The sequence below is a fragment of the Cucumis melo genome, chromosome 1, assembly GCF_025177605.1.
Source record: "Cucumis melo cultivar AY chromosome 1, USDA_Cmelo_AY_1.0, whole genome shotgun sequence".
In the NCBI taxonomy this organism is placed as follows: Eukaryota; Viridiplantae; Streptophyta; class Magnoliopsida; order Cucurbitales; family Cucurbitaceae; genus Cucumis; species Cucumis melo.
This window is the reverse complement of record NC_066857.1, coordinates 38,133,315-38,158,778: the sequence shown is the minus strand read 5'-3', so window position 1 is coordinate 38,158,778 and position 25,464 is coordinate 38,133,315. Positions and strand designations below refer to the sequence as shown.

General features: G+C 38.0%; 2 protein-coding genes across 4 annotated transcripts in view; one reads left to right on the top strand and one right to left on the bottom strand.

Annotated features, from left to right (window-relative positions):
• LOC107991901 (probable inactive ATP-dependent zinc metalloprotease FTSHI 2, chloroplastic) overlaps window positions 1-21,207 on the top strand; it is a 25,647-nt gene extending 4,440 nt beyond the window's left edge. Inside the window, exons 1-11 of one of the 3 annotated variants that reach the window (XM_051086229.1) lie at window positions 424-1,955; window positions 2,143-2,315; window positions 2,646-2,747; window positions 2,841-3,005; window positions 3,138-3,278; window positions 7,909-8,067; window positions 13,656-13,741; window positions 14,134-14,212; window positions 19,830-19,952; window positions 20,382-20,438; window positions 20,545-21,207. In XM_051086229.1, the coding sequence (XP_050942186.1) occupies window positions 602-1,955; window positions 2,143-2,315; window positions 2,646-2,747; window positions 2,841-3,005; window positions 3,138-3,278; window positions 7,909-8,067; window positions 13,656-13,741; window positions 14,134-14,212; window positions 19,830-19,952; window positions 20,382-20,438; window positions 20,545-20,769 (2,664 nt within the window). In that variant the 5' untranslated portion in view covers window positions 424-601 and the 3' untranslated portion in view covers window positions 20,770-21,207. Of the gene's footprint in view, window positions 1-423; window positions 1,956-2,142; window positions 2,316-2,645; window positions 2,748-2,840; window positions 3,006-3,137; window positions 3,279-7,908; window positions 8,068-13,655; window positions 13,742-14,133; window positions 14,213-19,829; window positions 19,953-20,381; window positions 20,439-20,544 lie in introns of those variants that run through there. The other 2 variants (XM_051086230.1, XM_051086231.1) reach the window with 2 other exon arrangements.
• Window positions 21,208-23,733: 2,526 nt separating this feature from the next.
• On the bottom strand, window positions 23,734-24,856 carry LOC103500794 (mavicyanin-like). The gene is made up of 2 exons (XM_008464224.3): window positions 24,519-24,856; window positions 23,734-24,369 (listed from the first exon to the last, which is right to left on the bottom strand). Exons 1-2 carry the CDS (start codon window positions 24,706-24,708, stop codon window positions 24,005-24,007), a joined length of 555 nt encoding a protein of 184 aa, XP_008462446.1. The 5' UTR covers window positions 24,709-24,856; the 3' UTR covers window positions 23,734-24,004.
• Between the last annotated feature and the right edge of the window lie 608 nt (window positions 24,857-25,464).

The following is a 25,464-nucleotide window of genomic DNA, read 5'->3' as shown; positions in this document are numbered from 1 at the left end:
CTAGACTTAGTACAAAATTGTTTAGACTAGGTACAAGGGTATAAGATCGTTTAAATTGGTACAAGGATACAAGATCGTTTAAACTGAGTACGAGATCATTTAGATTTGATAAATGATCATTTAGATTTGATAGAATATCGTTTCGACTTAGTACAAGAGTAAAATCGTTTATAGGCTTGGCACAAAATCGTTTAGACTGAATATACAAGATTGTTCTTCAAGTGTTTATTAATCATGAGTGTATTTTTGTTATTTTCAAGTTGTGGACTAAATATTTTTTTGCGCTTTTGTTCTTTTTTTTTTTTTTTTTATAAAACCTCCTATACGTATAATAAAAAAATAAACAAAAATGTTGCGAAAAACAACACAAAATAGGAAAAATAATTAATTAAATAGAAACATTATCAAATCAGTTCTTGTTAAACATAATACCGTTTTCTGTTTCGGAAAAAAAAAGCATGAAATAAGAAACGAGAAAAGAAGGTGAAATATCAAGGTTGGAAAGGGAGATGATTTCGCTTCATTCCCGCTCTTCTCTTCCGACAAAGTGAATTCTCCTAGGTTTTCCCTTCCATCGATTTCACCGGCTGGAACGCAATTGATGGCCTGCGAACGGTTTCTCATTCTTTCTTCCCCACTTCCCAATGCCAGGCTCGGGACCTTCAAGCCACGAACATGGCGTCGCCCACATCCCTCAATATCATCTCAAATTTCAACACGGTCCGATTCTCCAACCGACGAACACAACGATTCTAAGAAGGAGAACAAGCTGAATTTCCTCCAAATCTCTGTAACTCTTACTATACTTTCAACCTCTCTTCCTATGTCCAGCGCCCTCGCTGCCGCCGCTTCCAAAGAAGTGAAGGAACGAAGACGTGGACCTAAGAAATCTTCCGCCAAAAAAGTTGAAGCTCTTTCGCTTCAGGAGCTGCTTTCCTGGTCTCAGGGACTCCCAGCTATCTCAAACCGGATTCCCTATACCGAACTCCTGGATTTGAAAAGGGAGGGAAAAGTTAAACATGTGATTAAAGTTCCTAATGGGTTATTGAGGCTGAGGTCGGAACCAGTAATAGTGATTTTGGAGGATTCCAGAGTGTTGAGGACGGTGTTGCCGTCTGTGGAGAGTAATCGAAGGTTTTGGGAGCTTTGGAATGAGTTGGGGATCGATTCTGTTTGTGTTAATGCATATACACCTCCTATGAAGCCTCCTGACGTGCTGACACGGTTTTTAGCGTTCTTGGAGAGTAGACCGGAGTTTAAGAATGATTTTGTTAAACCTAAGAAGGAGTCCAAGAGGGCTGCAGAGCTTAGGCGTGTGAGGGAGGAGTTAAAGATGGGAAAGGCTGCTGAATTGGCGAAAATGAGGCTGGAAAGGGAGATGATTGAAAAGGCAATGAAGAGGCAGAAGAAAGAGGTGGAGAGGAGGATTAAGAGAGAGACAAGGAGGAAGCAGCAGGGGGAATCATTTCGTGAGGCTAAAAAAAAGAGCGAACGTATGGGACTCATGTGGGTAACTTTAGCCGGGGATCCAAGTGTGACATCAGCCCTTGGTTTGGTATTTTTTGTAATCTTTTACCAGACCGTGGTGTTAGGTTATAGGAAACAGAAGAGGGATTATGAGGATCGATTGAAGATTGAGAAGGCTGAAGCAGAGGAGAGGAAGAAAATGCAGGAGTTAGAAAGGGAGCTGGAAGATACAGAAGGTGAGGCTGATGATATTGAGCAAGGAAAAGGTGAACAGAATCCTTATTTGAAGATGGCTATGCAATTTATGAAGTCGGGTGCTCGAGTTCGTCGGGTTCATGGCAAGAGGCTGCCTCAGTATCTGGAGAAAGGGGTGAATGTGAAGTTTGAGGATGTCGCTGGGCTTGGGAAAATAAGGCTTGAGCTGGAGGAAATTGTGAAGTTTTTCACACAAGGAGAGATGTACAGGAGAAGGGGTGTAAAGATACCAGGTCAGAAATTACTTTTATCGGAAGAACTTTTTCTTATTAATGGTTTGTTAGTACTACAAATGAGCATTTTTTTGGGTTCTAATGTAGATTTTGCCATGTATGAGTAATTTCCTGCTTTAAATGGAAACACAAAGTAACTGGAGCTGTTTCGTTAGGATTCTTCAAGGCTTAAATGTTTATTAATCAGGTGGAATACTGCTTTGCGGTCCTCCTGGAGTGGGGAAAACTTTACTAGCAAAAGCAGTTGCTGGTGAGGCAGGTGTTAACTTTTTCTCCATATCTGCTTCTCAATTTGTGGAAATATATGTCGGGGTTGGTGCTTCACGTGTTCGAGCTCTATATCAAGAAGCAAAGGAAAATGTATGTCTATTTTCATTTGCTCAAATTCATTTTGTTTTGAACCTAAATTTTCTTAAGGAAAAAAACACTGTTTAGTCTGTTCGTTTCCATTATTTGAATGCTAAAGTCTGCTCACTGATCTGTGGGGTATATTACTATTGGTGGTGCTCGGTTAATCTAATATGATATCCCTGTTCTAACTATTATCATGTTTCATATTTCCGTTTCCTATTTTTATAAATATCAATCTTGTCCACTTTCTTGTCTTCTAATTTCCCCAATTCATGTGGTAGAATTTTAAAATGTGCTGTCGGTTTCTCATTTTCTTCAATATTATGTTGGTCATGATAGGCTCCATCAGTTGTTTTCATTGATGAACTAGATGCTGTTGGAAGGGAACGTGGTTTGATAAAAGGTTCTGGAGGGCAAGAACGTGATGCTACTCTTAATCAGGTTGGGCTAGAATTATTGATTCTGCTTTTGTGAATTGTAAAGGTCCTGCTTCGTGCTTAATGGTCTGTGTTGTTGTTGGTTTATGCATTTCAGCTTCTTGTCTGCTTGGATGGATTTGAAGGCAGGGGTGAAGTGATCACTATTGCTTCAACTAATAGACCAGATATTCTTGATCCAGCACTTGTGAGGCCTGGACGATTTGATCGAAAAATTTATATTCCTAAGCCTGGACTTATTGGTCGCTTGGAGATTCTCAAAGTAATATAGTTTTCAATTTTACTAGTGTTGCTGTTTCACTGGTTCCTCACTTCTTTGATGATTGTAAACGTACAAACAAGATTCTTTAAGGTTACAAGACAAATATTTATCCCTTTTCTTCTGTGATTATAGGTTCATGCGCGAAAGAAACCTATGGCTGAAGATGTTGATTACATGGCTGTAGCCAGTATGACAGATGGAATGGTTGGTGCAGAACTAGCAAACATAGTTGAGGTTGCTGCTTTAAATATGATCCGTGAGGGAAGAACTGAGGTACTTTGCTATTGTTTCTCATACTAATAGCATGTTACTTCTATCATTAATTTTGAGAAAGAAATGCAAAGTGTTAGATATTATATTAAATTTGCTTTTACCTGTCAATTTAGGCTTTTGGATTGAATTAGTGACTTAGGAGGGAGGGGGTTATGTGTTCAAGCTCCGCAATGTTATTTCCTCTCCAGTTAAAATTGATTTTAACTTGTTGGACCTTTCAAATTTCAAGCCCACAGTAGAGGATGAATTACAAATGTCTCCTTTAGTACTCGGTGGGATGTGGTGCATCGTGTCTGAAATAGTGAGAGGCAACCCCTTTTAGCAGGCCAGGGGAGAGAGAGGTCGTTAGAGCATGTCCTCGATTAATTTAGCTTGGCGCCCTTATTTTACAAGGGGTAAAACACAGTCATTTTCTAAATTAATGGTGCTTTTTGATTTCCTTCCTTTGCCTTTCACATTTCGTATTATTTAAAATGTGGTTAGTTGGCAGGAGTTCAGGGCCCACAACATCTACATCACAACTTTCTTTGATTACAATCTCTCTCTTATTTAATTGTGTCAATTGAAAATAATGACCAAAAACTAACACAAGCTTTACATGGAAACCCCTAGTACAGGGAGAAAAACCACGGGAGAGTTTTCTTATTATTTTGTTATATTACAAAAACCCTGCCTAGTCAGAATCAGTATAGGCCTCAATTCACCTTGTGTCAGCTTCTTGGACATCAACCTTTTACTAGTAGTAGTTTTCAAATACCTCAAAATTCTGTTTACTGTTTCCATGTGTTCCTCGTAATGAGTCTACATGAATTGACTAACGGTACTTACAGCATAAGAGATATCGTCTAGTGTGGGATAAGTAGATCGACTTCCCCATTAGGGGTTGATATTTCTCTTTGTCAACTGGAACTTTATCAACCGAATTTCCTAGTTTAGCATTAAACTTGATAGGTGTATCAACAGGTCGGCAACCCATCATGCCTGTTTTAGTCAACAAGTAAGGGTAGCCATTCAAAGAGAATTTTGCCCCTTCCCAACAATGAGGGCCAAGGAGCTATATGCAATTCTAATATTTTCATTGCTACACATGGGAAATAAGAGATAAAATTCTCAGATGAACCTATCTGATGATTTGTAGCACCTGAATTTAGAATCCAAGGGTTTTTCCCATCAACATTGATAAGACTGAGGGACTGAGGCATACTTGACTAGGCAATAGCTCCTAGTGTGCTTGGACTAGGATCATTCTGGTTTCTAGTGTGACCAGATGGATGAGAAGTTCCATTAGACTCACTCACATAATCTCGCATTGTATTATGTTTGTCGTTTAGAGGAGTTTCTTACCTCCTGAGGGACAACCATGTAATTTCCAATAATGTTCCTTGGTATGCCACTTTTCTTGCAATGCTCGCAGATAGGGATCGATTTTCCATTGTGCTTCTTGCTGTCATGAGTAGAGGACCTCACATTGAAGACAGCAGAATCAATGGCAGGGACGGGTAGAGTATTCATAGCGCTTGTATGGTCCTCCTCAAGTCGGACGTCAGAACAAACCTCCATTAGGAAAGGAATAGGTCTCTGGCCCAATATACGCCCAAGGACTACATCAAACTTCAGGTTGAGGGCATCAAGGAAGTCATATATTCTGTCAATCTCTTCAATTCTAGAGTATTGTGTGCCATCATTGGGACAGTTTCAGGCAATTTCTCTACAAAGATTCATTTCCTGCCAAATGAGAGAAAACTTGTTAAAATAGGGTGTCACATCCATAGTCCCTTGCTTGCATTCGTGGATTTTTCTCGCAGTGTGAAGAGTCGAGAAGTATTTTGAAGCTTCGAATACAGTTTTGAGTTGTGTCCCAAATATCCTTAGCAGTTGTAGCATACAACAAGGACTTGCCAATCTGTGGCTCCATATTGTTGATTAACATGGCCCGAATGAGAAAATGCTCCCCTTTCTAGAAACGTTCCTGGGAATCACTTGGTTGAGGGCGAGGTATCTCTATTTTCAGGAAGCCAAATTTGTGGCACTCTTCAAGGATCATTTTAACATATTGGAACCAAGAGAAGTTGTCCTGGCCATTCAACTTCTCTCTTGTAAAGATTCCTCTAGTATGTGCCATAGAACCAGCCATGTAGTGGAGGATAAATTAGGGAATGAGTTTACCGGATTCTCGGAATACAACGAGACATTGGTTGGAATGCCAGGATAAGAGGTGTTTGTAGGAGCTCCAAGAGCTGCCTCAAATGTTGCAAGTTGCTGTGAAACATAGCCAATTGTTATTGGGTGGTATCGTGCATTTTTGGTTTAGATTGGGCCGACACCACATTTGGTAGGTTTCCCGGTGAGGTATAGGTGTCGGTCGTCAGTCGGGTAGTGGTGAAGGATTTCAAGGCTCAGATGGTGTGAGGGATTTATTAGGGTTTGCAGCAACTCAGGATTTAGGAAGTGAAGCGACTGGTTAGGGTTTGCAGCAAGGGAATAATTGGCGACTAGAGTGGGTTGCGACGATTAGTTAGGGTTTGCAGCAAGGGTGTAAGCGGCGGTTGGGGTAGGTTCCTGAACACTGGGCAGTCGCTGGAGATATGCGATCAGTGACGGCCTGTTGAGATCTTCACTTAGAGGTGCTACGATTGAAGGGGGAAGCTCACTAGCGTGGTTTGAAGCCGATAGAACCAGTTGTCCATGGTGATGGTGTTGATTCTAGTTGTTGTCTCGCTGATAGTGAGGCTCTCCTCTGTTCGGGTTCCATCAAGATTATTGTCTAGGGTTTTGTCTGTTTCATCGTTATTCCTCTCTAATACCATATTGAAAATAATGACAAAATTAACACATGATTTACGTGGAAACCCTAGTACAAGAAGAAAAACAACTAGAGAGTTTTCTTGTTATTTTGTTATATCACAAAAAATACAAAGAGGGAAGATTGATAAGCAACAGGAGCTCAAGATAAAAAAGGAAAGAATAATTAGGGTTACAAAAAATATAAAAGAACCCATGTGCTTTCAACACACAACAAGCCCACCAATTCTAACAGTGACCTTTCATATTCTGGCAACGGAGGGATGTTGCTGGTCTGAGCATCGCTATCTGTCTTCTCTAGCACCAAGGATGGGTCGTGGATGAGATTCAGGGCCTCGGAGGGGCTTCTTGAGAAAGAAGGGGCCATTTTGTGTTTTGGATGCATCTAGATATGAAGGGAAGAACAAGATGTCAACTTCTCCATCCTCCCTAACTTGCCTAACTTGTATTTAGTCAATGGGATTTTTGAAGTTTTTAACAACTAAACTTCCTTTGGTAATACTTAGGGGATCCATAAGCTCAATATCGCCAAAGTTCAAAGAAATATTCCCTCGGTTAAATTCTGTAATTTTGATAGTGGTGGCATGAAACCACATAAGTTCTGTTTGACCTAAATTTCGAGCTTCACTCCAATTCGTGAGGTTGAGTGTTTTTATTGCTATGTCTTCCAATCCCCCAAAATAATCTTCGATCGCTTCAAAGGTTTTTCTGCACCAGTAATCCAAAGGCAGGTTTTAAATTTGTCCCACTTTTTGAATGTGAGATGAAAAGATCCATCACCTACCATCTTCTTACTTCGATGATGAAATCCTCTATTGAGCCCTGATCAATACTAATAAGAGTGTTTTTGTCATACAGAGGATTAATAATGATGCATGTCTCCAGTGTTTTAAAAGGTGCTTTGAGGCGTGCGCCTAGACGCAATGTGCACATCTTGCGCTTATTTATGGAGAGGCGAGGCGCGGATGATGAGGCGTTGCTGAGGCATGCGCCTTCCTCCAGGCACGGGCTTTTACGTTTGGGTTGGGCTTTAATTTTTTTAAAAAATTATTATACCTATTACGTGTTTTACCTATTGTTTTTTACCTATTACGTGTAACTTGGGTGTGAAGAAACGAAACGACTTTTACTCATCTTCTTCCACGACTTGACTTCAAGTTTCAACTCTTCCGTTCCGCGTCCCTTTTCGCTTCTGCCTTCCATTCCATTCCGTCACTCTTCTGCCCCATTCTGCGGAAATTCTGTCACCGGCGCCAAAGAAGATTTCTTTTCCTCCCTATTGTCTTCTTTCCGTGTATTTCAAAGTCATTATTTTATCACAACACTTGTAATAAGCTATTATCATTGTTTGTTGGTTTGTACAGTGTTGATTTTGGTTTAGTCCTTTATTTTTGTACCTTTGTCGATGTACTATTGTCGTTTGTATTCTCGTTTCCGATTTTTGTGGATATGATGAGGGGAATATAGGGTGTCAACCTAGTTGAGATGTTCAGGTGCGTCCACTTATCCTTTGGTCTCTTTATTTATACTAATAGTATGTCTCTCTTGTATTTTGAGTTTTTTCCTTAATAATGAGGTCAGTCTTCTTTTCAAAAAATAAAAAAATAAAAAATAAACTCTTCATTAGCAAAAAATATCATGTGTATATCTTTAATATTGCTCTACTTGTATTGGTAACAAAATACTGTTTTTTTTTCTCTAGTTATTGATTCATATTGTTAATTTTTCTTTTCCCTTTTGTGACTTTAGGCTTCCTACTGAAATATTGTGACTTCGCCCATGCAATAGATTGCCCTATTATCAGGAAAAATTTATCTGATTTTTGCAGATTACAACCGATGACTTATTGCAAGCTGCTCAAATAGAAGAAAGGGGAATGCTAGATAGGAAGGAAAGAAGCCCAGACACATGGAAGCAAGTGGCCATTAATGAAGCAGCAATGGCTGTTGTGGGCGTGAACTTTCCTGATCTTGGAAATATTGAATTTGTATGGTCTTAATCATTGACTTCTCCATTTTTCTCATGCACTAGAATTATCCACTACTTTTGCATTTGATATTCCTGAAGTAGATTGAATTGAATAACTAACATTAGGAAGGAACAAAAGAAAGGATTGTCAGTTTAACAGCAACGAAGTACTTCTGTACATGATTCTTGATCAACTTGAAACTTCGGTACCAACACTTGAATAATCAGAGTTCTTGTGGGACCCCTCTTATTGTATAACTCATACTTTTGAGTCGTTTGACTTCTCAAGATGTACAATGATACATCTAATACATAAACAGAGTGAGTGTGTAAATGATATATCTAATATTTGAACAAAGTTCCTTTTGACTTCTCAGTATGTACAACGTTAGCAACACTATAATGTTTTGGAAATATAACCATTATGTTAGGAACCAAGGTAGTATGGGACGTGTCCTACAATGTTTAGGTGGGATGATTAATGTGGTACTTAAGTGGCTTGGCTTTCCCATCCTAATAGTTGACTTTTGGGGTGTGGTTTTTCAAGGTGGTTAAATACTAACAGTGGTACCAGAGTAAGGTAGCAACATTGTGAAGTGGAACCGACGATGGTTTCTGATCAGGTGTGGCTGAGTGAAGTACCATCAGGACGTCGGCTTTCCGGAAATGGGATATTATTAGGAACAAAGGTAAGTATGGATGCCTTTGTCACACATTGGTTTGAATGGGATGACCAACGTGGTACTTAGCTGCTTGGCTCTCCCACCCACCCTGACTGCTGACTTTTGGGATGTGGTTTTTCAAGGTGCTTAAGTACCTAACACATTCTTGTTGAGAATTCTTCATCTTTATTTGCTGCCCACTGTTAGACTTCCAATACTGAAGACATATAGAAGAAGAAAGAAAAAGATGCCAAATTAAGTATTTTGAAGTTATTTTGTTTGAGTTTTTACTTTGCTTAAGTTTTTACTATGTTTGGTCTTTTATTTAGCGTTGGACTTTTAACTTAATTTAGTATGGCTTGGGCCCAGAGGGGTGTAGCCCGTTATGTAATTATTTTTCTGTTTAGTATCTTGTGTGTGTGTTGGGGAAGAATATGGAAAGTATTTGGTAGTAGCTGAACTTCAGTGAAGAATATGGAAAGTATTCTCAAATTTCCGGTGCATAAAATCGTAAGGGAAACGGTTAGACCTCCCATAATATTGCAATATAGTAGGAGAAAGAAGAAAGAGAATGCGGAAGAGAAGAAAGAGAATGCAGAAGTGAATGGGTAGTTTTAAGTGAATGTGTAGTTGCTGGATCTTACAGTTATTAAGGAGAGAAGGGGTAGTTTAAATGGAGAGAGGAGGGTCTGTGAGTGGGGAAAAAAATTCAGTTTGTGGGTGGGCTGTTTATCCTTGAGAGGAGGATAACAGAGTGTGTTTGTTCTTGTTGCTCTATTGTATTTTGTGTTTTATTTCCAAAATTGATAATCTATCGATCTGTCTTTGTACTGAAGTATCTTTTACCAAGTTGAATAAAGAACATCTACACTAATGTTCTATCAAATTGGTATCAGAGCGTTTGCCCTGGGTAAAGGAAAGACGATGACATAGAAAAGAATTGAAGAGAAATTAGAGAGGTTTCATCAAGAGATTTCCGGCATATGCGTCGAACTTCATAAATTGCCAGCAATTGAAGAAAATCTTGTATCATTGACTAAAACAAAAAGAGCATTGAACAGCTGGGAATTCAAACTGAGAAGCAACAACAGCTGTTAATGAAGTATGTAGAAGGCAAAGGGAAAGAAACGTTGATGAATTCGGTAGCTGGAGAAGGGTCATCGAATAGAAATATAGTGAATGACAGCACCATTGATGGAGTCGAAACAATGATGAAGGAGGTGAAGAATGAGGGTCAGACCAGCAAAGCTGAAGGTGATGAGCATTTGAGCGACTGCAACAAATTTGAGAAGGTTGATATGCCGGTGTTTAGTGGGTCAGATTCAGATTCTTGGCTGTTCCAAGCTGATTGTTATTTTCAAATTCACAAGCCATCTGATTTGGAGAAGTTAACAGTCGTTGTGATCAGTTTTGATAGGGCTGCACTTGATTGGTACCAGTCACAGAAAGAACGTGAACCGTTTGTGAATTGGTCAAATCTTAAGCAACGATTGTTGGTTCGATTTCGATCGGTAAGAGAACGTTCCATTTGTTGCAGATTTTTGGCGATTAAGTAAGAGACTACTATGGAGGAGTATCGGGACTTATTTGACAAATTGGTAGCGCCATTACAACAATTGCCAAAGGAAGTGCTGGAGGAGACTTTTATGACCGGGCTATCTTCGTGGATTAGGGCTGAAGTCGAATCTCAACCTAGTTGAGATGTCCGGGTGTGCCTCTTGATTCCTCTAGGACTCCCTTGATTACAACTTCTTTATTGCTCTCTTTGTATAACTCTCTTGTACTTTGAGTTCTTATTAACAAAGAAGTTTTGTTTCCGTTTAAGAGAAAAAGCCTGAAGTTGAATGTTGGGAGCCAAAGGGGCTTTCAGAAATGATGAAATTGGCTCAGCGTGTGGAGAATCGGGGAGTAACAAGAAGAGAAGCCGGATTGAAAATGAATTGCAGAGGTAAGTCTCCATCCACTTTACCTTATAATAAAGTGACTAATCCTTCGAATTTGAGTGAAAATAAGTCGGGAGGCATGGTTCCAATGAGAACAATCACATTGCGTGGAGCCACGGCCATAGAGAATTGACGAGAAGGACCGATGCATAGATTAACTGATGCTGAATTCCAAACAATGAGGGACAAGGGACTCTGCTTTTGTTGTAATGAAAAATACTATGCTGGTCATAGATGTAATGTTAGAGAGAAGAGAGAGTTGAGAACACTTGTACTCCGGGAAAATGGAGTTGGAAGTTTTAGAAGAGGAGGATTGCAAAGAAACCAAGGCAATACAGAAGCTCGAAATGGAGGGGGTAGAGAATCCAATAGTTGAACTTTCAATCAATTTAGTTGTTGGTTTTACTAACCAAGGCAAGAGTAGAGTATTTGGGGCATATCATTTCGGGTAAAGGAGTTGAGGTTGAACCGGAAAAGATACAAGCAGTTTGAGAATGGCCAATTCCAACTAATGTACGGGAAGTTAGGGGTTTCCTAGGTCTCACCAGATATTATAGGAGGTTTGTGCAAAATTATGGTAAGGTGGGAGCCCCATTGACACAACTACTACTTAAAAAAGTAGCATTCAAGTGGACGGAGGAATCACATATGGCATTTGAAACTTGGAAGAAAGCTATGATGACTTTGCATATATTAGCATTACCTGATTTCAACCTTCCTTTTGAAGTCGAAACAGATGCTTCAAGTTTTAGAGTTGGGGTGGTATTAATTCAATCAAATAGACCTATTGCTTATTTCAGCCATACTTTGTCATTAAGAGATCAAGCAAAGCCGGTGTATGAAAGGGAATTGATGGCAGTAGTGTTAGTTGTACAAAGGTGGAGACCATATTTGCTTGGGAGGAAATTCATAGTTAAAACAGATCAAAGGTCCTTGAAATTCTTGTGGGAGCAAACAGTGATTCAACCTCAACACCAGAAGAGGATAGCCAAATTGCTAGGTTATACCTTTGAGGTAATTTACAAGCCTGGAAAGGAAAATACAGCAGCAGATGCTTTGTCTAGAATGCCACCCACTGTGCATCTAAATCAATTGACAGCCCCCTGATTTGATTGACCTACTGGCTATTAAAGAAGAGGTGAAAAAAGTCCAAGGTTGAGTGAAATTGTAGCAGAACTGGAAAAGAATGAAGCTGATGTTTCAGATTTTACTTTACACCAAGGAATGTTGAAGCTGCCAACTATATTACACACTTGTCATGATTCTGTTTTTGGGAGGCATTCAGGGTATCTACGCACTTATAAAAGGCTAATGGGAGAGTGATATTGGGCTAATGGGAGAGTTATATTGGGAAGGGATGAAGCAAGATGTCAAAAATATTGTGATGAGTGTCTCATGTACCGAAGGAATAAATCTCTAGCATTATCTCTAGCATTATCTCCAGCTGGTTGCTTATGCCGTTAGAGATTCCAGAGAAGGTGTGGAATGATATTACTATGGACTTTATTGATGGGCTTCCCAAGGCTACAGGGTATGAAGTAATTTTAGTGGTTGTGGATAGGTTGAGTAAATATGCTTATTTTATGGCTTTGAAGCACCCTTACACAGCTTATGGCTTTGAAGCACCCTTACACAGCCAAATTTGTGACCGAAACGTTTGTGAAGGAGGTGGTTAGACTACACGGATACCCACAGTCAATAGTTTCAAACTGGGATAAGGTGTTTGAGTCATTTCTGGCGTGAATTATTTAGAATGACAGGCACCAAGTTAAACAGAAGTTTATTTCATCATCCACAAACGGATGGGCAAACAGAGTAGTCAGCCGTAGTGTGGAAGCATATTTAAGATGTTTTTGTGGTGAGAAACCAAAAGAATGGGTGAAATGGTTGCATTAGATGGAATATTGGTACAATACAGTTCCATCGGAATTACACCATTCCAAACCGTTTATGGGCATTTCCCTCCACCGTTGATCTATTATGGAGAATCCGAGATGCCTAATTCAACTCTTGAAGTACAACTCAAAGATAGGGGATAGCTTTGGGGTTTTTGAAGGAACATCTTCAGATGGCTCAAGAGAAGATGAAAAAAAATGTTGACTTGAAGAGGAGGGATGTGGAATTTCAAGTGGGAGACATGGTGTTTTTGAAGTTCCGACCATATAGACAAGTTTCCTTAAGAAAAAGAGGAATGAGAAGCTGTCACCCAAGTTTTTTGGGCCATATAAAGTGCCAAAGAAAATAGGGGCAGTGGCTTATAGATTGCCTCTCCTGTATTAGCAGCTATTCATCTAGTATTTCATGTGTCTCAACTGAAGAAGGTGATAAGAGAGCATTCAACAGCACATCCATTGATCCCTTAGATATCAAAAAACCGTGAATGGATGGCTATACCAGAGGAAGTGTTCGGATACCAGAAGAATCCAACAACAGGAAATTTGGAGATCTTAATCAACTGGAAGGGCCTTCCTCCGCATGAAGCTACTTCGGAGAATTGTGATAAATTTCAACACCAATTTCCTGACTTTCACCTTGTGGACAAGGTGGTTTTGGAGGAGTGTAATGTTAGACCTCCCATAATACTGCAATATAGTAGAAGAAAGAAGAAAGAGAGCGCAAAAGAGAAGAAAGAGAATTTGGAAGTGAATGGATAGTTTTAAGTGAATGTGTAGTTGCTGGATCTTACAGTTATTTAGGAGAGAAGGGGTAGTTTAAATGGAGAGAGGAGGGTCTGTGAGTGGGTGAAAAAATTCAGTTTGTGAGTGGGCTGTTTATCCTTGAGAGGAGGATAACAGAGTGTGTTTGTTCTTGTTATTCTGTTGTATTTTGAGTTTTATTTCCAGAATTGATAATCTGTCATGTCTTTGTTCTGAAGTATCATTTACCAAGTTGAATAAAGAACATCTTACACTAGTGTTCTATCAGAAACATTACACTTTCCTGTTATTCTGCTTGATACCTGGAATATATTTACAATTTGAACATGACTACATCTGGTGCAGGTCACTATTGCACCTAGAGCTGGTAGGGAATTGGGTTATGTTCGGATGAAAATGAATGCCATAACGTTCAATGAAGGAATGTTTACGTATGTTGTATCTCTCTTTCTGTTTTAGCCATCCAATTCTCTCTCGCCTATTTCAAACATTGTTGAGGGAGAGCTAATGATCTTTTTTCTTTCTTTAATAAAAATTATTTGTTCACTGCTGTTCTGATCATGTATGAAGTTCTCCTGGGGGTCGTGCCCTCTACATTCTCATAAGTTGTAGTCAGCACAATTGTTATTCCTTTTATTGCACTAGTTTTTGGTTCAAATAGTTGTCCAAAACTTTTATATACACTTTTTTCTTTTAAAATTGTTGTTATTATTATTATGATTATATTATTAATTTAACACATTAGTTTAAACTCAAAATGCATAACAAAACCTTTCTTCATTCGTTTTTGGTATTTCTCACTCATGCATATGATTTCATGCAGCCGCCAGTCCCTCTTGAATCGTATAACTGTTCAACTAGCACCACGTGCTGCAGATGAGCTCTGGCATGGGGAAGACCAGGTATGATACTTGTCTAATTGTTATAAGATAGATGCATTGCAAGTAATCTGGCAGTAATCTAACCATCATGGTTTGACCTATTGGTAAAAAGGAAGACATAGTCCCAAAAACTAACTAAGAGGTCATGGGTTTAATTCATCGTGGCCACCTACCTAGGAATTAATTTCCTACAAGTTTCCCTGATACCCGAATGTTGTAGGGTTAAGTGGGTTGTCCCATGAGATTAGTCGAGATGCGCTAAAGCTGGCTCGGACACTCATAGATATAAAAAAAAAATATGACAATTTTCCCCATAACTTACCGGACATTTTCTTCTAAACATGCTAAATTCGGATCTTGATGTGAGACTGATAGGCCCCAAATCACCAAGGTATACTTGAGGAAGCGTGAGAGAGAGAGAGGTGATATTGTGTGAGGAAAAATGTTGGTTATGTGTATGGGAATATTCTTAGTTAGGGTGCTGAGGGGTCCGGCGTCAGTTGTGTAAATCTATATTGGACTACAACTTATGAGGGGTCTCGGCGTGAGGAGAGATAGTTGAGGAGGTTATCGAATACTTTGTTCATTGTAATTGTTCTCTTTCGGAGAATTGGAGAGTTACGGAGCTCTTGAAACTTCCCTTGCTTGTTAATAAAAAAAAAATTGAAAGGTTGAGACCTATCAAAGATGTCAACTGAAAGCTATAAATAATTGCAAAGTTTGCCCAGAAAGTTACATTTTTCCACATTGTTTTTGTCCTGCCTTTTACAACAGGGATGTTTATGGTTAAAGCATCGTGTATTGATAATTTCAGCATCATTTCACATTCAGCGTTTTAAACTTATAATGTATAATATGGTGAACAATGAGCTTCCTTGCTGCAGTTCCCATTTGGAAGATCTCTTCTTGATAATTGACTAGTGTAAAAAAAAAGAAATTGGAAGGTAAATTCTCTCCGTTCTCTCTCCTCCTTTCCTTCACCTCCCACTTCAATTCTCTCTTTCTGGTAGCTCCACGACTTTTGCATCCCAGACTACCAACACTAGCCTTTCGGTGATGACTGCTCTCAAACTATTCACCAAAGTTCTCTGGCGAGTGAAAGACAGTTCGTTATTTCGGCAAATTTTCAGCCTATAGTTTGTTTGAATTCAAAGATAGAAATGGAAGTTGAAAGCTGCAAAATAGACAACCTATTTTTCTGCATTTGGTATGAAAAAGTTATTTTCCAGGAGGAAAACGTCAATGCCAACATAATCCTACCAATTTCAGACCTTATACAAAAGAAGGAGGATGCGATCCTTGTAAATGATTTCAGACCAATCAGTCTCACGACCTCAACGTACAAGATAATAGCAAAAGTCTCTGCAGAAAGAATGAAATCAGTCATGGCCAATATCATCAATCCCTCACAATGTTCCTTCGTTGAAGGTAGGCAAATCCTTGACCCGGGTGCTAATTTCCAGTGAAAATGTGGAGGCTTATCGAGCTAGAAGGAAGAAGGGTGGATTCTAAAGCTTGATCTTGAAAAGGTCTTCGACCGTGTAGATTGGGGCTTTTTGAAAAGTCATGTACATAAAATTTTTTGGTCAAAAATGGATTTCTTGGATTATGGGCTGCCTCAAAACGCCACGTTTCTCCATTCTAATAAATGGTAAGCCTCGAGGCTGCATCTTTGCATCTAGAGGAATTTGGCAAGGTGACCCCTTTCTGTATCCCTTTTTCTTCGACTAAGTAAGGTGCTGGGAGCTCTATTAAATAAGCTTAGTAAACAGGCACTACGAAGCTTTTGTAGTTGGCAAAGAAAAGGTTCACGTACCAATCCTCCAATTCACAGACAACACCCTTCTGTTTATCAAGTGTGATGAAAGCATGCTAATGAAACTGAAGGACACGGTTACACTTTTTGAATGGTGCTTCAGTCAGAAGATTAATTGGGAGAAATCAGCCTTATATGGAGTTAATGTGGCAGAGGATGAACTGAAATATATGGCTGGGATAATGGGATGTCTTGCGGAAAACATGCCCTTCTTATACTTAAGACTTCCTTTGGGGGGATATCCGAGACAGGGCCCTTTTTGGCAGCCCATGATTGATGAAGTGCAGAAAAACTAGACAAATGGAAGGACACGAGGTGGTAGAGCTACTTTATGTCAACCGTACTAGCTAATCTTCCTCATATTACATGTCTCTGTTTGCAATGCCGGTTAATATAGCATCTTCTTTGGAAAGACTAATGAGGATTTTTTTTCTGAGGGGGGTACACAGGAAGTAAAACTAATCATTTAGTTAATGGGCCAAAGTTATCCAGCCCTAACTTGACGGAGGTTTGGGCTTGGGAGCATTGCAAAATAAGAACATGGCCCTACTTGCCAAGTGGGGTTGGAGGTTTATGAATGAAGAAGATTCTCTTTGGAGACAAGTCATCCAAAGCATCCATGGAAACGAGCCCTTCAACTAGCACACGATGGGGAATTCAAGCCCTTGGATTAGTATCTCATGGGTATGGAGGAAGGTGGAGCCTTTAGCTACTTTTAATTGGAAATGGTTCAAGGACTGCGTTCTGGACAATGGGTAGATTAACAACCTTTCTCTCTGCACTCAATATTCCCCGCCTTTTCAGAATTACACTTCTACCAAAAGGCTCCATAGCAGCCCACTGGGATTATTCAACTTCTTCTTGGTCCGCATTCTTTAGAAGGCTTCTTAATGATATTGAGATCTTGGATTTTCAAAACTTGATGGCCCACTAGATTCAAAAGGGGTCTTGGACAATCCCGACAAGACAATTTGGTCTTTGGAAGAGCATGGAAGTCTATGGTAAAATCTCTTACAAGACACCTGTCGGCTTTCTCCCCATTGGACAAGGATCTTTGTAAAGCCTTGTGGAAACCCAAATGTCCAAAGAGAGTAAGTATTCTTGTACGGATTATGATTTTGGACCACTTGAACTGCAGTTCAGTTATGCAACGGAAGACACCGAACAGATGCCTATCTCCTTTAACGTGGCCACTTTGCAAGCAAGATGGCGAAGATTTACAGCACCTATTCTTTAAATGCTCCTTCTCTGCAAACGGTTGGTGGAAGCTTTTTTCGATTTTTGATGCGGCTTGAGTCTTTAGAGATTCTTTTGACCAGAATGTTCAGCAAATTCTAGTGGGTTATTTTAGAAGAAACTGAGGCTGATCTGGGCTAATTTTTCAAAAGCTGAGCTTGCTGAAATTTGGTTTGAAAGGAACCAAAGAACATTCCATGACAAGGAAACTTCTCGGATGGATCGCTTTGAGACAAAAAGTAGGAATGCGATGGCTTTCTCCACCCAAGCTATCAGTCACAACTGGCAGGCCTTCATTGATTCAGCTCCTTAAGTCACTCCTTCGTGAAGACCCACTGTTTTGACTTTCTATATGGTTGCTGTCCTTTGATGTATTTTTCATGTTTTGTTTTGTTTTTATTTCCATTCCATTTTGGATCTGCAGATCATTGCGGTTTGTACTCTTGAATACTCTATTTTGTATTTGTGGACCTTATGTCTACGGGATATGACGAGGATGCTAAGGAGATGTTATAGGACACCAGAAAATGTGTTTGTATATATTGATATAATTCTCAAAGACTACAAAAAGAATTGATACTTCAATTCTTACTAACAAACAAGAACAAGATGAACACAAAAACGAAATTAAGATCAAACAAAAGAAATCAGATGAACCTTCTGCCCTCCTCACTCTCAAGGAACTCATCAGCTCAAAACCTTCTAACAAAAATGAACTTCCCTCTCCTTCCCCATTCTCTTCCTTTTAACGTTCTTTTCATGTAACTAACTGTGGTCCCCACCAAGGTGGTTTCCACTCTTGCTACTTTCCCCCTTATTTGCACGTGCCATTTCATTTTTCTTTCTTTTACACTCCTCCAAACTCCTTGTCCTCAAGGTGGAAATGAGGAAACTGTTGTGCAAAATAATCACGGTTCTCCCATGTTGCCTCATGGGGTGGTAGTCCTTCCCAACTAATGAGTACTTCCCAATCTTTTGTTGAGTTGTTCTTCCGATAACCAAAATCTCAGCTAGTTTTGCCATCCATTCCAAATTTTCATTAAAAAAGGAGCCAGTTGGTGGACAACATGATTTCCAAGCACCTTCTTGAGTTGGGACACATGAAATACAAGATGAATTGTTGCCGTGGGTGGTAGTTCCAGTTTATATGCAATCGGTCCCACTCGTGCAATCACCTTGAAGGGCACAAAGAACTTTGGTGACAACTTTTCATTTCTTCTCTTTCTCAAGGACACTTGTCTATACGGTCTGACTTTTAGAAATACGCTTTCCCCCTCCTGAAATTCAACATGCCTCTTCTTGTCTGCATACTTTTTCATTTTTTCTTGTGCTATTCTGAGATGTACTTTCAGCACCCCAAAATCACGTCTTTCTCTTGCAATGGCTGATCTAATGTTGAGTTGGGCGTTTCCTTATCTCCATAATAGATGAGTGGTGGTGGAAGCCAGCCATAAACTGCTTGGAATGGTGTTATCCCAATTGATCTTTGGTACGTCGTACTGTTCCAATATTCAGCCCAGTGTAGCCAACTCGTCCATTCTTTCGGCTTCTCTCCACAAAAACATCTCAAATAAGCTTCCACTTCTCTATTGACCACCTCCGTTTGGCCATCTGATTGAGGATGATAAGTAGAGCTTTTATTCAGTTTAGTTCCAGACAACCTAAACATCTCTTTCCAGAAACTGCTCAAAATACTTTTGTCACGACCAGACACAATGGAGTTTGGATAGCCATGTAACCTTACTATCTTTTTTACAAAAGCCTCAGCAATAGTCTTTGCAGCATAAGGATGTTTCAAAGCTAAGAGGCATGAGCAGCCCAACCGGTGTCCTCAAAGATTAGAATTTTAGGAGGGGGAAATGGTATTTCTACTTCCACCAGAAAATGTATTCATATATATTGATATAATTCTCAAAGATTACAAAAGAAAATTGATACTTCAGTTCTTACTAACAAACAAGAACAAGATGAACACAGAAACGAAATTAAGATCAAACAAAAGAAATCAGAAAATCCTTTCTGCCCTCCTCACTCTCAAGGAACTCTGCAGCCCAAAACCTTCTAACAAAATGAACTCCCCTCTCCTTCCTCGTTTTTTTCCCTTTGAACGTTCTTGGGGGAGTGTTGTAAATTATTAAAGTTAGGGTATCTTTGTAATTGTTTTGTTAGGGTTTTACTGTATTCTTTTATTTTGCAACTATTTAAATATTTGATTTAGGGTAGATAATTTCCTTATTTTTTATTGGGTCTTTCCTTGTATATATATATTGACATTAAGCCATCAAGGTAATTATGAATGAAATCATTGAAACCTTCGGTGATTCTATTCATTATCTTAATGAAGTGGCTCGTTTCCTTTAAAGGAAAAAAGAAAGAGGGACCCTTTTGATGCAACTTTTATTAAAGAGTATTGAGGGGATGTCAACCTAATTGAGATGTCCGGATACCCTCGCTGATCCTTTTTTTCTCTTCAAAAAGAAAAAAAAGATCTTTTCTTGATATCTTTTTCTAAACCTCCACATCCACTTGCTTGCAGTTTCTTTTCTTGAATTGTTTGGTCTAAGTTGCAATCTTTTGGCATTACAGTTGAGTACAATCTGGGCTGAAACCGCAGACAGTGCTAGATCAGCTGCTAGAACCCTTGTCCTTGGAGGCTTCTCCGAGAAACATCATGGAGTATCAAACTTCTGGGTTGCAGATCGAATCAATGTACGCTTGCTTCTTTTACTATAATAAATGTGCCCATAATTAATGAAAATACAGGATTATATACTTGAAAAGGAGAAAAAGAAGAGCGTACTTTTTGTTTTTGTTTATAGGAAGACAGTTTTTACTTTAACTTTGTGTGTGTGTGTGTATAATCTTTCACTTTTGAAAATTTAGAAGACGGTGAGAACTTTAAAATCCTACCTTTTTTAAACTATTTTTTAAATGCTAAAAAGGAGCCATTTACCCCTCTTCTTCTGTCGCCGCTCCGCTCTTATTTAGCTCAACCTTTTTCTTTTAAGATGAGTAAGAATTTTCACCTTGGTACATCTTGTAACCGGAAGTAAATTTAGGTTGGCAAATGCTGGGAATAAATTTCCGAGTATATCCTAGCCATTGTCTAGCTTGATTTGATGGATATTGAATTGGCAGAATATTGATTTGGAAGCTTTGCGGATTTTGAGCTTTTGTTACGAGCGTGCAAAAGAGGTACCATACGTTATCAAGAAATGTCGTACAAAAAATTATACAATTCCTTCTTACTTGTAATGCTATATTTTAATCTTTGTTTTTTTTTTTTTTTTTTTGGCATTAGATTTTGCAACAAAACAGAAAGCTTATGGATGCGGTGGTTGATGGTCTTATTCGAAAGAAAAGTTTATCAAAACAAGAATTCCTCCATCTTGTCAAGTTACATGGCTCGATTAAACCAATGTCTCCAAGTATCATTGACCTTCGAATTGCCAAACGGGCCAAGTTTGATGAAGAAATGATGAAGAAAAACCAAAAGAAAATACCCGTAGGCAGTAACAGCTCATAAACGTGGATTCCAAAAACTAATGCTATCACTGTGTCCTAAAAGTTTTGTGATCAAGGTTTCACAAATTTCTAGCAGTGATACTGTGATAGCAAAAGTCATTGCCCGAGCAGGAGAAGGAACATATATATTCCTACTGGAAACCGGTTCTTCCTGGTGATGGATTGTGGAGGCAGGAACCTTATTGATCGGTTGGACTGCAGAAAGATGAGTATTTAATAGTTCCTTTTCAATTTTATCCCCATCGAAATATGTAGTTTTGGAGTCGACAATGTTAAAACATTATTTTTTACCATTTATGTATCATTTGTTGTAACTATTCCTAAGTTCTAGGTTTTTTTTTTTTGGTTACTCTTATAGTTAATGTTAATTCGTAATAAGTTGAGTTTCTCTCGTGAAATTTTTGGTGGCTAAATTGAAGGTACTGTTTCCATGCCTTTATACTCATCTCTAGTGTTTGGTTGAAGACACTCGAAAGAAATTTACACCATTAGACCGACCGGCTGAACTTAAGTCTGAAAAATATTTTTATATTTTTTTATCTTTGTTGGCAAATGGTTGAAAATGCCAAATTTCGGTCTTTTTGTTTTTGGGTTATGGCATTAACCATTTCGAACGTATTGTGTGCCACTTTAGTCCATCACCAAGGAGCACCAATCCCACCCCTTGGCTTGTTTATATGTGTCGTAGCTAGAAATATGATCTCACGGTTATTAGCCTATAATCATTGAACTAAAGGAGTGTTGGACAAAAACAAATAAAAGAAATCATTGAAACACTCGTTTTGGCTGAAAAAATAAAAATCGAGTCTAGGGCTTCATTAGTTAATTTGTTTGGAAAAAACTTCAACATTTTTCAAAATGAGACCACTTACTAGTTGGGTGTGGCTTTTAAGGATTTTTTGATATCAGCCAAAAACGAGTCATTTTGTGTAGGTCATTTTTCGAAGTTTTTGGGTTCTACCTTAGTCCAGCACCAAGGATCACCAATCACGACCCTTTGCTCTTTTTTCTGAGCCAAAGATCTTGCTAGAAATATAATCTCACATGATCATTGAACTAAAAAGGTGTAGGACTCAAACAAATAAAAGAAGCCGTTGGAAGTCAAGTTTGGCACAAAAAAATAAAACAAGAGTTAGAGGTTTCATTGGTCAATTTTTTTTTGGAAAAAGCTTTAGCATTCCTTAATAGGAGATCACTCACTAGCTAGATGTGAATTTTTTGAACTTTTTTATTTTTTCGAACTTTTTTATATTGGTCTAAATTGCGTCATTTTTTGTAGGTCGTAGCATTGACCATTTTTTGAACGTTTTGGGTGTCACATTAGTTCACCAACAATGAGCACCAATTAGGATTCTTGGCTCGTTTTTTGTTTCATAAACCTTGTTAGAGATGTAGTCATGAACTTATCGGTCAATGATCATTGAACTAAAAGGGTGCAAGACCAAAATAAATAAAAGAAACTCTTGAAAGATTGGTTTTGGTGAAATAAAATAAATAAATATTGAGTATGAGCTTCAATAGTAAATTTTTTTGTGTGAATTTTCATAACTTTTTGATACTTAACAAAATTGGGTCATTTTTGCTAGGCTAGCCTTGGAAAATTTTCAGATGTTTTGATCGCCAACTTAGTCCACCACCAAGAAGGATCAGTCGTGGCCTTTGGCTCGTTTTTTCTGTGCCATAAACCTAGGCAAAGATGTGATCCAACACTTAGCAGCCTATGATCATTGAACTAAAGGAGTGTAGAACCAAAACAAATAAAAGAAATTGTTGGAAGACTAGTTTTAGCAACAAAAGTAAAAACTAGCCTTGGGTTTCATTGATCAATTTTTTTTTTCAAAAAAAAAAATTCCTCAAAATGAGATGACTTACAAGTTAGATGTGAATTCTTAGGACTTTTTTATACTAGCCAAAATTGAGTCATTTTTGGTAGGCTGTAGCACGGGCAATTTTTCAGACGTTTTTGGTGCCACCTTTATCTACTACCAATGAGCACCAATCATGATCCTTGGCTTGTTTTCTTTGTGCCATAGACTTTGGCAGAGATGTAATTCACACTTATTAGTTAGTGATCATTAAACTAAGGAGGTGTAGGATCAATATATAAAAGAAATCGTTGGAAGACAAGTTTTGGCGCCAAAAATAAAAAATTAAGACTAGCCAAAATTAAAAATTAAGATTGGGACATCTCTAGTCAATCTTTATTCAACATTCCTCAATGTGAGACCACTTACTAGTTAGATTTGAACTTTCAAAACTTTTTTATACAGGTCAAAATTGGGTTTGAGTCGTTATTTGTAGGCTATTGCATTGACCATTTTTTTTAGACATATAGAATGTCATCTTAATCCACTCCTAGGAGCACCAATCATGACCATTGACTCACTCTTATATTATATTACACTATTGACTCTATTTATTATATTTCATCAATTATTTTTTTACTTTTCTTTATATATATAGTTTTTATTTATTATATTTCATAATTATTTTTGCCTTTCCTTTTCACTATATCATGCTTTTTTGTTTTGTTACTTATATATTTTTTTCTTGAAAAAGACCTTAACTTTTTCTATAGTTTCATATTATTTAAACGTTGAATTATAAATTTTCAATATATCTAAATTTATATAATATTATTTTAATATTCAAATTTTGAAATATTTTTAAATATAGTAAAATAAACTAAAATATTTACAAAATATAATAAATTTTATTGTTGTTATTTTGTTATGCATCAACACTTATTTGTATTAGAAAGTATAAAATTTTGACAATCTCTTTTTTAGTTGATTGCTTAAATTATGGCTTATCTTGTTTTTATATATTATATTATTATTACAAAAGAAAATAGTTGTCAGTAAGGTTGTATTTTTTTTCAAGAAAGGGAAATAAAAATAGTTATGGAATGAAAAGTTGTTTTTAACTCTTAATTAACAAGAAACAAAAAATAGATAAGAAGCAGTATCAAATGAACCCTTAATATATACATCTAAATTAGAAATGACATTTACATACTCTTTGAATGTATTTCGCAAGAAAACTTCCTCGACATATTCAAAAAGTCATGTTAAAGTTCTCTATGTGGACTAATTAGAAATGGCAAATTACATCGAACAGTTAAAAGAACACATGATGAATCGCATACCAGTTACCAACAATAACAAAAACAATAAATCAAAACAATAAGCAATGAAACAGTAACCAACAAAACCAAACAACAAGCAGTAGGGTAATTAATTAAGAGGATCAGAGATCAGCAACATTCCGACAATGGCAGCCATGGGGAAGATGTACACCACCGGCGCAGTGACCGGAAGAGAAGCTCCATCATTGGTGAACGAGGGCGAAGGAGCATCGTCGACAGTAGATTGCGGCGGGGAGGCAACGATGAGATCATGCGGCAACATGACTCGAACAAGGAGGCGTTGGCCGCTTCTGCAGTGATCGGAAAAGCCACTGATGAAGTAAAAAGCGCCTACCCTGTTTAGTTTTATAACGCCTTTCCCGTTATTAAAACCCAAAATTGGGTCACTTGAATTGCAGTGATAATAATCCCATTTTTCAACCATTAGAACTGAATCATTCTTGTATTCAAAAGCTACAAAAATTCCAAAAAAAAAAACGTCAAATAACAGTTTCAATGCTTTTACTTTTATGATAATCATGGTAAAGAAGTTAGTAAAAAGAAAAGAACAAATTACAGAGCAAATTTGAGGAATTGATGATAATGTAACCGGTAAAACTTACAGAGAGAATCTCCAATTTGAAATCGGTTGATGGAGGCCCAATAATCGTAGAATTCAGAGTCGTTGGTCGGAGGAAGTTGCCAACCCATTTCGTCGCCGACTTTGAACTGAAAAGCGGTGGCAGCCACCATTACTGCAGTGGAAATTATCAGCACATGAGCAGAGAATGGTGGGGTATATGTTGTCGTCATTCCGATTGAAGGAGTTTAGAAATCGGGTGTTGATTTTAGTGACAGGTATTTTTTGTAATTTGGAAATGGCGGAGTGTATTCCATTTATTTATTTACGATGGAAAAGTTGGTTGAGTATTTCTTTTCTTTTTCTCCTTCCTCGGAGATATTGGGCGGGTGGTTTTGAACTTTAATCTTTAAACAGGGAAACGTGGGTAGTTAATTTTGGTGAAAAATCAGGTCGTTTCGGACTTTGAAGAATCACACTGCAGCCTTTTGAGTTGGGCCTTGGCCATAAAACGCCGCACTAACGGCCCAGAACGTCATCCATTTCATGGGTTTTGGGAGAGTTTGGTAAAGGAGAATTAGTTGCATAAATAGAAAAAAAAACCCTAAAATAATAGTATATAGTATATGGATAAAATAATTACATATATAGTACAAAAATCCAGTAAAAAAACTAAAATGTCTACGTCAAACAATTATTTTGGTCGTTTCTTGTCGAATTTCTCAAATTAAAAACTATCATTAATAGCTTTCAATTTGAGAAATGATCATTTCACTCACATCTTCTTCATTCTTTCACATTAAAAGCTATCACTAATAGCTACCATCAGTGAATATCATCAATCTTTATTATTGATTGTTATCATTGATAGCTACTATCAATGATAATTTATCACCATCCGGGTTTTTTTCTCTTAAAATTTAAAGTTATCATTTATAGAAATTGATAGTTGTTATACTTTGCTATTATTGATAGATGCTATCAATAGT

Excerpts from the sequence above, each read along its gene's own strand:
- LOC103500794 (XM_008464224.3), bottom strand. The coding sequence starts at position 24,708 with ATGACGACAACATATACCCCACCATTCTCTGCTCATGTGCTGATAATT. Across the intron at positions 24,370-24,518 it reads TCAAATTGGAGATTCTCTCT|CTTTTGAATACAAGAATGAT; the intron begins GTAAGTTTTACC and ends GAATTTTTGTAG.